Source organism: Oncorhynchus mykiss, chromosome 3 (assembly GCF_013265735.2).
Source record: "Oncorhynchus mykiss isolate Arlee chromosome 3, USDA_OmykA_1.1, whole genome shotgun sequence".
NCBI lineage: Eukaryota > Metazoa > Chordata > Actinopteri > Salmoniformes > Salmonidae > Oncorhynchus > Oncorhynchus mykiss.
This window is the reverse complement of record NC_048567.1, coordinates 45,043,074-45,055,073: the sequence shown is the minus strand read 5'-3', so window position 1 is coordinate 45,055,073 and position 12,000 is coordinate 45,043,074. Positions and strand designations below refer to the sequence as shown.

The window sequence follows — 12,000 nt, the reverse complement described above, 5'->3', positions numbered from 1 at the left end:
TTTCCCCATCACAGCCGTTAAACTTACTTTCTGGTTTCATGGTGAAAACCCTGAGCAGTTTTCTTCCTCTTCAGCAACTGAGTTAGGAAGGACCCCTGTAAATTATTAGTGACTGGGTGTATTGATACACCACCCAAAGTGTACTTAATAACTTCACCATGCTCAATGGGATCTTAATGTCTGCTTTTTTCGTCTACCAATAGGTTTCCTTCTTTGCGAGGCATTGGAAAACCTCCCTGGTCTTTGTGGTTGAATCCATGCTTGAAATTCACTGCTCAACTGAGGGACCTTTCATATAATTGTTTGTGTGGGGTACAGAGATGAGGTAGTGACTCAAAAATCATGTTAAACACTATTATTGCACACAGAGTGCAACTTGCACATTTTTACTCCTGAACTTATTTAGGGTTGAATACTTATTGACTCAAGACATTTCAGCTTTGCATTTTTTATTGATTTGTAAACAATTCTAAAAACATAATTCCACTCACATTATGGGGTATTGTGTGTAGGCTAGTGACAAAACATCTCAATTTAACCCATTTTAAATTCAAGCTGTGAATTCGGTGTTACCCAGGCCTTCTTTAAAAGGTGCAATATGCAGAAATCACTCTGTCATTTCCCGGTTGCAAAAATTCTAATAGTTCGCCTAATTCCAGTTTATGTGACAAAACAAGCAAGTATAGTGTAGAGAATTATTGTACCATCTAAACCACTGTGAGAAATATTTTCAAAAGCATGTATTTTCAGCTGGTGTACAAAACAAAGTAAAAGACGCAAAAACGAAACATAAGAACTGGAAGCATAGAAATAGCGCACATAGAACAGATGAGAAATCTATAAATCCATTTATATGTCAATTTGGTCAAAAAGTTACATATTTTTTATATTTTTATTTAACCAGGCAAGTCAGTTAAGAACAAATTCTTATTTACAATGACAGCCTACCCCAGCCAAACCCTAAACCAGGACGATGTTGAGTACCACTCTGCATATTTAGTACCACTCTGCAAATTTTCAAGCATATTGACTGCTGCATCATGTTAAGGGTATGCACAACGCATCACCGGGGGCAAACTACCTGCCCTCTAGGACACCTACACCACCCGATGTCACAGGAAGGCCATAAAGATCATCAAGGCCAGCAACCACCCGAGCCACTGCCTGTTCATCCCACTATCATCCAGAAGGCGAGGTCAAAACAGGTGCATCAAAGCTGGGACCGAGAGACTGAAAAACAGCTTCTATCTCAAGGCCATCAGACTGTTAAACAGCCACCACTAGCATTGAGTGGCTGCTGCCAACATACTGACTCAACTCCAGCTCACTTTAGTAATTAGTAATGGAAATCTATGTAAAAAAATGTATCACTAGCCACTTTAAACAATGCCATTTAATATCATGTTTACATACCCTACATTACTCATCTCATATGTATATACTGTACTCAATACCATCTACTGCATCTTGCCTATGTCGTTCTGTACCATCACTCATTCATATATCTTTATGTACATATTCTTTATCCCTTTCCACTTGTGTGTATAAGGTAGTAGTTGTGGAATTGTTAGCTAGATTACTCGTTGGTTATTACTGCATTGTCGGAACTAGAAGCACAAGCATTTCGCTACACTCGCATTAACATCTGCTAACCATGTATATGTGACAAATAAAATTTGATTTGATGTTGGGCCAATTGTGCGCCGCCCTATGGGACTCCCAATCATGGCCGGTTGTGATACAGCCTGGAATCAAATCAGGGTCTGTAGTGACGCCTATAGCACTGAGATGCAGTGCCATAATGTTTCATCTATTAGTGCTACAAAGCAGACATTGGTGTCACATGAAGCTTTTCCGCTTGCTCTGTAATATGAGTAGTGTTTTGATTCCATTCACTTTAAAACATTTTTTTATTTTTTATTTTATTTACATTGATTCATAAATATTGAAAAAAAATACATTTGGATTTGGCTAATGTTTCAATATATTGTTGAACATAAAATACTGTACGGGCATATCGAAGTTCTAGAGTGGGATTTCTGCTACTTTTACAGTGATGAGCAATGTGAAAATGTATTCAAAAAATGGTCACCCTCTGCTGGTGATTTGCAGAATGTGCAATGATTCAAGTAAAAAGGAGGGCTGCCTACTATTCCAATTTGTATGTATACAATGGGCCATAACTTTAAAACTAGCACTCTGGAACTTTGATACGCCCGTAAAGTATATTATGTTCAATAATATATAGAATCATTTGTCAAAACAGTCTGTTTTTCCAATATTCATGTTTATATTTTTCTATATTCAAAAATTAACATAAAACAAAGGGGGAAAAATACTACTCATATTGAAGAGCAAGCAGTAAAACTTCAATAAGACACCGATTTCTACTTCGTAGCACTTACAGACTAAACATTATGGCGTCTTAAAGGAGGCCTGGGTAAGGCCAAAATGTCACAAATATATTGACTTTAATTATTTTTCAATTATGCTTTCAGATACAAATGTATGTCAACAATCCTTCCTCCAAAAGGACCATTCAATGGATTGCATTTTGTGGAAAAGTGAGGAATCGCTCTACAATGTAAGACCGATACTGTCTTCCAAATGCAGGGATCAGGTGAAATTGTGAAAACCCTATTTGAAAGTGTGTTTTGTGATAGGCAGGCAATGTTTAGTGAAAAGAGGTGTGAGGTGTCTGGATGGAGTTTCATCGGTTAACAGTGCTAATAAATTGTGTCAGTATAGCCTAGCCCAGTGGCTCTGTTGTGTTTGATTAGGCCAACAGGTAGTCCTTGTTTGCTGCGTTAGACCGAGATGTGGGAACACCCTTAAAAATCTGAAAGGGCAATAAATCAAGCCCTTATTCAGGACAGATGGTTCTGATCGGACAGGGCTTAAAACTTCCATTAAACTACTGCTTTCCACCATCCAACCACTGAATTTATGCATTTTCCCAGTCGTCTATCGCTAGACATCCATACCTTCACCCCCATGGAAATATGCAGTGAACAAAAGTGAAGCACTAAAGTATAAACAATAGTGATGTTGAGGGCAAAACATACTTTAGAGGACTTCTCAATCCAAAGAAGATTCCAAGGAGCGCCCCTTACTGGTGAGTAAGTCATAGACTGTTCTCTCTGCTACCGCACGGCAAGCGGTACCGGGGCGCCAAGTCTAGGACCAAAAGGCTCCTCAACAGCTTCTACCCCTAAGCCATAAGACTGCTGAACAATTAATCAAAATGGCCACGGGATTATTTACATTGACCACCCCCCTCCATTTGTTTTTTTTTACACTGCTACTACTCGCTGTTTATCTATGCATAGTCACTTCACCACTACCTACATGTACAAATGACCTTGACTAACCTTACCCACGACATTGACTCGGTACCGGTACCCCCTGTATATAGCCTCGTTATTGTCATTTTATTGTGTTACTTTTTATCATTTTTTACTTTAGCGTATTTGGTAAATATTTTCTAAACTCTTTCTTGAACTGCACTGTTGGTAAGTAAGCATTTCATGGTAAGGTCTACAAATGTTGTATTCGGCGCATGTGATAAATAGTTTGATTTTATTTGTTTTAAGTCTGACCCTGCACAAGGAGAGTTATCTGAACGTAGCCTGCCTGAGTCCAACCCTTTCATATTCCACAAGAACATTGACATAGCTGTGTGTGTGTGTGTGTGTGTGTGTGTGTGTGTGTGTGTGTGTGTGTGTGTGTGTGTGTGTGCGCGTGTGTGTGTGACTCCACCCTGCCAGAGGGATACCGAGAACAAACACACGACACCATTGAACCCGATAGACACACGCATCTCGTCTGTGCTCAGAGACCTCGGTGGGCAGCCGTGAAACATGCAGGACACAGAGGATGGGCAGGGACCAGGGAGGAAGAGGAGGCGACACACAGCTGACAGTCTGACAGATGGGTGGGACTATTGTCACAGTGTCTCGTCCATCATATATCACTTCTAGTGACAGGCTGGGCAAAATAATGCACTACTACTGTAGAATTACAGACGTGACTTCACAAGGATCTCTGTGGATCGAAATGTGTTGTTACAACAAGGTACGTATAAGTGAGACATTCTATAGTCCTATACTCCAAAACGATCTACTCATATAAAAAAAAGATGGAGTGGCTTGTACTCTAATATCAGAAAGACCGATAACGGTATGCTTTCATGGCTGTATTGACTGCCTTAGGCATCAGCTCAGGGTATGATTACCATCTGTGTAATTCTAGCTAGTGTCTCTCCTCCTCTAGCAAACTGCAGGACAACAAGGTATTCATTCCCATTCCAAGCGAGTCTAACAGGAGGATGAAAGAAAAAAAACAAGTGGCAGCAACATGCTCTGGTCTACGCCACTTCTCATCCTAACCAATGAGAGCCCAGCTAGGTATCAATTCACAATAAAAGGAGCTGGTCAGGACTACAGGATGTAAAGCATATGACTGACACCTGCAGGGTGGTCGGTGTATTACCACTCACAATGAAAGATTAATCTTCAGCCATAGGCCCCTTTTCAGTACAGACACACTGACCTCAGGCACTGATGCTCTCAATTTTTTGAAAGACCACCATCGCTATCTGTGCCCATTCAACAGCCTAGATTTACGTAGGTATTACTTCTCATACGCTTACGATTATTGCTTGAACAGTCGCTAAGATCATGTTTGGTTGATATCATTGCAAAATACCTATTTTGGATGCAGCAGTTGTTAGCTAGAATGTTAACGCTCATTGACCTAGGCAGTAGTTGAAGTTGGGTTGAAGTGCAAGTATAATGCAGTTCATTTGCGATGATGACACAAAGCTTATATTAAGGTCAACATTCATACAGGCCTTAAAATTAAATTATAATCCCAAAGTAGTGTGAAATGCACTCTTAAGCTACATGTAAAGAGAGGCTTTTTTGTTTCCGGTCTATGAGAACTCCCCCATGTTCTGCAACCAATATGGCTCACGTCGCCCTGGTGCAGCAATGTTTGCAAACACACAAGGGTGATGTAAATTTATAGGGACAAATTAAACTCTAGAGCAACTTCATTTGGCCTCCCAAGTTTCCTGAGCAAAAAAAATGCATACAAATAATATCTATTCTTTTTGGGGGAAATGAAATACTGTAAAAACACCAGCAAACCAGCTCAAAGTGATATCATTTTGAAAATCGGTTCAAAATTATTCCCAAGCATAATAGAGAGACATATGTCTAACGGTAGTCTAATGCATGCACAGTACAAGTGTTTTCCACCAAAGGAAAAATCTGTCCTTGTTTGTGGTACATTGTCATTTCAAATAAACCCGAAACTGGGTCACTGGCAATGGCTCAAAGGCTTAGCATTCTCACTTTATTTCTGCATACAAAAAGGGACATGATATTCACGAAATGACAGCATATTCAAATACCCATTCTAGTTTGGGAACCAACCGGTTACCCATTTGCCATTTTGTTGGGTTTTGCCAAACCGCGTTTGGGTTGAGAGGCCCTCCCCTCCTACCCCTATGTTTTTATTTTGTTCCATCATTTTTTTTTCCCTCCAAGAGAGATTACAGAGACAAGCTGCCGTGACAGAATGACCACCAGGACCACACAACATCCCTGCCCCTCTGATCCCAGGAAATCGTGTTAATCGTGCCCTCTCATGTCGCCATCTTGTGGTGAAAACGTGCACCACAGCAATAACATGCAATGTCATCTATCTGTATGCTTGGTGACCTGGGCCAAACATTGTAACCAAATTTTTTTTTTTTTTTTTTTAAGATACTCACCCCTCCCATTGTTATCCCATCAATAAGGGCCACATATGGCTTCTGATATGTTCCTTAAAAGATCAAATAAAATATAAGTCAAAACAGAACAGATAGACAAAAGGAGAGAAACTGGTGCTCCCAAAATACTAAACATAACTGGTCTCATCAGAGAATGGTCTGTTCTTGTAGATTCACAACGAAAACCAAACGTTTTGTAATACACAGGGATATTGTTTGTTCTAAAATGTTTCCCCTCTACCAGAATCATGGAAGAGGCGAGATTGGGACACGTACCAATAGTATTGTTCAGGATGTATTCTTCACGGAAGAAGTTCTTAGCAAGAGCATCTCCTATCTTCCCTGCTTCAGTCACAGCTAGGAAGAAATGTGATTACAAAATGCACTCAGTAAAGCACAGAGATAAGACACTTTTGAAAATGAAGATGACGACATATTCAGTACATATCAAGATACTGTGCGAGTATGCGTGTGCGTGTGTACTCTCGACAGTCTGTTATTTACCTCTGATGTCTCCACCAGCACAGAAGGCTTTCCCACCGGCTCCTTTGACAATAACAATATCAGTCTCCTTGTCCGTCTCCCATTTCTACAATGGAACGTGCAGCAGATTCAAAACAGCTTGAGTACATTATGTGGATCAAGTCAATTCTGACTGCTATCCAAGTTTACACGTGGTACATTACAAGGTGTTACATTGCCCATTGCAATGCCCATGTAACCCAGATCGCATTCAAGCTAAGTATTTTTTGTGTTTAGACATAGAAGCATTTCCAAGTTCCACTTTCCATTGACATTAGCCCTTTCCACTCATACCCGTATACGGGTTAGAATTGGCAGATTTGGGTAATGAAAAACAACCTAAATTAATTTGGAACGTAGCGGCGGTACAGTAACATGCTATACATGACGTCAGAGCTCCGGGTTTTGACTGACAGCCGATCTGAACGTGAGCCCCCATCCCTTCCGGTAAATTGTGCATCTTTTGCAATTTTTTTGTTTCCTAAGTGAGGAAAACGGCGTAAATTCGGATGACTATTTATTTTCAAAGATGAAACATTGAGGATTATAATAAATACCATTGCACCTACCCCACATTTGTCAGGAATAGTCTTATCGTGTTACTGAATGTATCCAGAGTGTTTTCAGATTTTGTTATCAACAAACGCAGCGAAAAGTACAGTAAATGTAAAATGTACATAAAATCAACAGTGTAATGTTTGGATTCAGTCTTGTGAACTGTTGTGTACTCACCGTTGGCCTAATAATTTTCGCATTATCTCCAAACTGTTCCCTTTCAATTGCTACCATGGTTATGCATATGCTTCTCATATTTCATCTGTAAGAAACTCTTCAATTTATCCTTATCCATATAGGCCAATTCCCATGAGTGTAAAGGGTTAAAAACAGGTTTTGAAACATTTGAATTTGCTGAATGCAACCTTAAACGCTCCCGTTTACCTTCTGTGGCTAGAGGCCTTAACAGTAAGCCACATTTAACAATTTGCCACGTTTAATGAACTACTCCTACAGATCGCTGCCGTTGTTTGCAGCAGGACTGATATTATTGCCTGTCCTTGCCCCCTGTCCCAGTGACAGGTAGCCTAGTCAGTGTTAACCAACTAACGCTCACCTTGAGCTGGGGGTACATGAGTCGTATCATGTTCATGTTGAGGGCGTTCAGGGCTTTGGGGCGGTTCAGGGTAATCACCCCAGCATTCCCCACTTTCTCCACCAGTATCTCAGCTCCCGCCTGGCTCGTCATCTGCTACCAAAAACACACACACAGAAAAAAGGCAATGCAACACAAGAAAACACATTTAGGTATAGCAGTAGGACGAGCATGACAGGTTTGACTTAAACTCCTGACCCAAAGGAAGAGGATTTCTATTCTATACAATAAAGTGGTGCTGTTACCTACTGTAGCTATAGCTTAACGTGTGTGTCCATCTCTCTCCCCTTCACTTCTGTGGAGGGAGTATTACCACACATATAGCTAGCTAAATGTCTTACAGAAAAATTTTAAGTGCTTACCATTTGCCCTCGAATTCTTTGCAATCTGCAGAGGGACCTAAATCTAAAGACAATACAAGAAAGATGTGAAAATGGTGAGATTAAACACTATGAACACTAAACTTGGACATACTGACCTCTTATTAGGCTGGGCGAACCTGATTTGGTGATTGCTGGTATATCGTCAAAATAAATCAATTGCAACTCGTTTTTTTGGACTCATTCAGCAGTTTTCTTTACCTGATTAAGTACAATACCATTGGAAATTTATGATGAAGGTAGAATGCAGCCATGATTACTTGTATTTTTTTTTAAAGCATCTTATAAAACTGTACAAGCACCAAAAGCCATATTGTTTTGACAAGCGGCAATAAATCACAAATTGATTAGGTGGAAATCTGGTTGTTACACGCTGTTGAAACTAACACAACAACAAACAAAACATGGAAACAGGAGATTTTTTCTCTTCTCACAGGTTAGAGGACAACCGGCAGGAGACAGTCAGCTATATTTCAGAGTGTTAGATTTTGATACGGGGGTCGCCAAAACAGAAAGGGAAACGCAGCGCTGTTTTGTCAATTACTCATATCAATTTCACATTGAAATCAATAGAGAGAGAAGGCGGAAAATCAGGATGGACATTCTGTTAAAACTAGCACAGCTCAAAAACCACACGGAACCTGGGAATTTTAGTGGTAGTGGACAACTTGTAGAAGACAACCAGCCACACTTTGAAGTGTTGCTTTATGATTGAGGTGGGTCACCAACGCACTAAGATTAACGCAACACTTGTGTGTTAATCACTCATATCATTACATATTGAAATCAATAGAACGAGGGCAACATTTTTTGGTTGTATGTTCTGTTTAAACGTACATTATACAAAGGTCACATGGAAATGTGGAATAACATATATATATATATAAACTTCCAAGGATCATATAAACTACAACGCGAAAAGTACGGTTTACTTCACTTTTAATCATGTCAGCACAGGTAACAGTCATTTAGTCTTTCTTTAATTTTCATTCTTACTCTTCCCAATTCACTTAAACTATATTACTTTACTTCCCATGGGCTTCACCAGAGTATCCCCTAGTGGCTGGAATACAACTGTATTAAGCCCCTTACATATACATTGGGTTTATCTAACAGGTTGGTTAGATAAACATTTGTTGAAGGCTGCTATCTATATTTTGGAATGGCGGATGTTGATTTCGGGAGTCTGCCAAAGGGAACAAACCACTTTTTCAAACGAATCACGACCCACCTTAGAATATCAACAGTGACAACGGTTGGCTGCTATTTAAATGACAGTTTGACTGTCTAATCCGTGTATTAGTATGTGGCCAGCGACATTTATAGAGCGACCACTCCAAATGATTTGTGTCATTTGAGAAATACATTTTTTATAGTTCTAAGTCCTGCGACCCCCCATCACTAGTTTAAGCATTGAGATAAAAAAAAAAAGCTCTTATGCACAATTTAACCAGGTGCTCTAGAAAGAGCTCCCATAGTGACTGTGCAGCAGCCAATTCATTCGACCTCCCTACTGTTATATTGGCTCACAATGTTAGAGGACAAACGGCAGAAGACAAGGCTTGATTTATTTAAAAAGCTTTTTTATTCTACCTTGCATTATAATAAGGACTAGCTAGAAAGTACAGTCTCTTTGGAGAAACACAATTTGAAATTGGAAGACTAAAGCCTTGTTCACACTGCAGGGCTTAATGCTCAAATCAGTTTGGTTTGCTAGCTAGGACACCAGCACACACTAACCTTCACACTGTGTACCGGTGTCCCCTAGCCTATCTAGCTACCAGCCTCTTTCTTCTTCGGTGGTGGGTTTTCAGTGGCTGCCAGGGCTTGACATGAACTTTTTTAGCCACTTGTCCTTTGGACACATTTTTTACTTGTCCAAATGCTTAAGTCACTTGTCCCAACAAAAAAAGGTATGTAACACCATCAGCCAAAAGGGTGACTGAAAATGAGTGAAGTATATATATATAGTAGGGATTAAAAATAAATAAAATCAAAAATAAAAAGTTAACTAGGAAAGTCAGCTAAGAACAAATTCTGCAGACCCATAGTCCACTTGTCAAACTTGTTCCACAGAGGGCTGAGTATTTGCAGGTTTTCGCTCCTCCCTTGTACTTGATGAATTAAGGTCACTAATTAGTAAGGAACTCCCCTCACCTGGTTGTCTAGGTCTTAATTGAAAGGGAAACAGAAAACCCAACAGACACTAGGCCCTCTATGGAATGAGTTTGACAACCCAGCCATAGACGATGTTATCGCCCCTAGCAGCCATCCAAAATAAAGGGGCAGATTATTTTTCTTTTTTTTCACACTACAGAGGGCAATATCGGTCACTAATAAAGGACTAGTAAAGCCCCAATGCAGTACTTGTGAGAAAAATAAAAACATACTTATTTATTAATCATAAAAATAAAAATAAATCAGATTTTTCAGAGGGTGCTGCAGCACACTCAGCACCCCTATTTTGCTCAGCTATGCCAATCTGGCTACCCGTGTGTGCAGAAGCAATCTGGCTACCTGTGTGTGCAGAAGCAATCTGGCTACCTGTGTGTGGAGAAGCACACAGATGGAGCCAGTGACATAGTCAAAAGCAACTCTGCTGTTCTCAGAACAGGATAATTATAAACTGATTCACATTTTTCCCTCATCTTCCGCTCATATTAGGCCTAGGTTACTATATGCGTTGTAGGTAGGTTGCACAGTGCTAAAATAATATGGAAATAGGCCTAGCTCAACTATGCATTTCTTTCATAAGCATTCCTCAGCTGTAGCCTAAGTTCTTTTGACGACTCATTTGATTTTTCCATATTGGCATTGTTTGCTCAATTTCACTTCTTGTGGCCTAAAATATTTGTAATTCAAAATATGTGAATGAGAATAGCATATACTCCGACTAATTGTTCCCATTTAAAAGCTTCAACTTTAGGCCATTAAACACTGTTAGTATAGTTTGGAAATTCCTCTTCATAACTTTAATTTCTCTTAATGCTTTAATGATATTTCAGTTAGTAGGATTAGGCTTTTGGTCGTTGGTTTGCAATAACAAGGAAGGATTTATTTTCTGGCCACGCATGCATAATTTCTGTCTTAAGTTTTTTTTTTTTTATTATTTCTCATTCGATGTTTATATCTTGCTATTGCTTCTTTTGTCTCTCGTTATTACCTTAGGCCTCCCATGTGTTGGGAGTTATTTAAAAAAGCACTTAAAACTTTGAGATAGAACTAGGACTCCGTTTGATTCATTCATTGTTTGATCATGAAACAGCATGGCAGGAGAAATCTAAGCATGCAATTAAACCGAAAGAGTTTCTTAATAGGCCAAGTCATATTCATTTCAAATTGAGAGAAAATAGAACATTTGGCCTTTTACAAAAATCAGACACCCGAGTGTCTGCTATAAAAATAGACTTTGGCTATTGGCCCAGATCATCCAACATTCGACAGGGAGAAGAAAAAACAAAATTGTGACCGGATATTTTGCGCTGCTTTGGTGGGACTCAGCTCTGCCTTTGTTCTCTTGCTTTGTGTAAATATAAAATATTTATTGAAATAGGTTATAGCAAATAGGAGTATAGGCAATTTACTCAGGATATCAACCATACACTGCCCTGCGGCAGCACAGCTGCCTGATCAGAGTAATTGTTTGATATTGTGATTTATTTTTTACTTGCTCCGGACCAGCCTTAATGTCGAGCCCTGGTTGGCATCCAAAGTAGGTGCATTTCCGCCACCGACTGTGCTGGAGTATGAGCCAGAGAGCGATTAGCAGCCTCAATGGTGTGGGCGCAGCATAGTAGGTGTGGCATGTAGTAACCGCAGTCAGCAGATACACATTATTGGTCCAAACAGCAAGTTACTTTTGACCAAATAGGATGTGCGTGTGTATTCAGACAGCAGCCATTTGCTGGCATGTCTACGCTAGTTGTCATAGTAACAACGGGTGTGCATGCAGTGGTGTAGGCTGATTGGTGGTGGTGCTCATGCTTCCTATCACTCAAGAGTTGTGTAGCAAGCCAAGGTGACAATGCCTGCCATGAACGTTTCCCAGTTGCTTTGAATGTTAAAAATCATAGTGTAAGACCACTTTTAAACGCCTCAAAGGATAAGATTATTGAACTTTCAAAACAAGTCATTTTTTGGCTAGCCACAGCAGTCAATTAGCTAGCTAG

General features: G+C 39.8%; 1 protein-coding gene across 2 annotated transcripts in view; it reads right to left on the bottom strand.

Moving 5' to 3' along the window:
• hibch (3-hydroxyisobutyryl-CoA hydrolase) overlaps positions 1-12,000 on the bottom strand; it is a 51,039-nt gene that overhangs the window by 37,002 nt on the left and 2,037 nt on the right. Inside the window, exons 2-6 of one of the 2 annotated variants that reach the window (XM_021596968.2) lie at positions 7,814-7,856; positions 7,413-7,547; positions 6,284-6,368; positions 6,056-6,136; positions 5,780-5,832 (exon numbers count right to left, since the gene is read on the bottom strand). In XM_021596968.2, coding sequence (XP_021452643.2) covers positions 5,780-5,832; positions 6,056-6,136; positions 6,284-6,368; positions 7,413-7,547; positions 7,814-7,856 — 397 coding nt within the window. The remainder of the gene's footprint in view (positions 1-5,779; positions 5,833-6,055; positions 6,137-6,283; positions 6,369-7,412; positions 7,548-7,813; positions 7,857-12,000) is intronic. The other variant, XM_021596969.2, reaches the window with a different exon arrangement.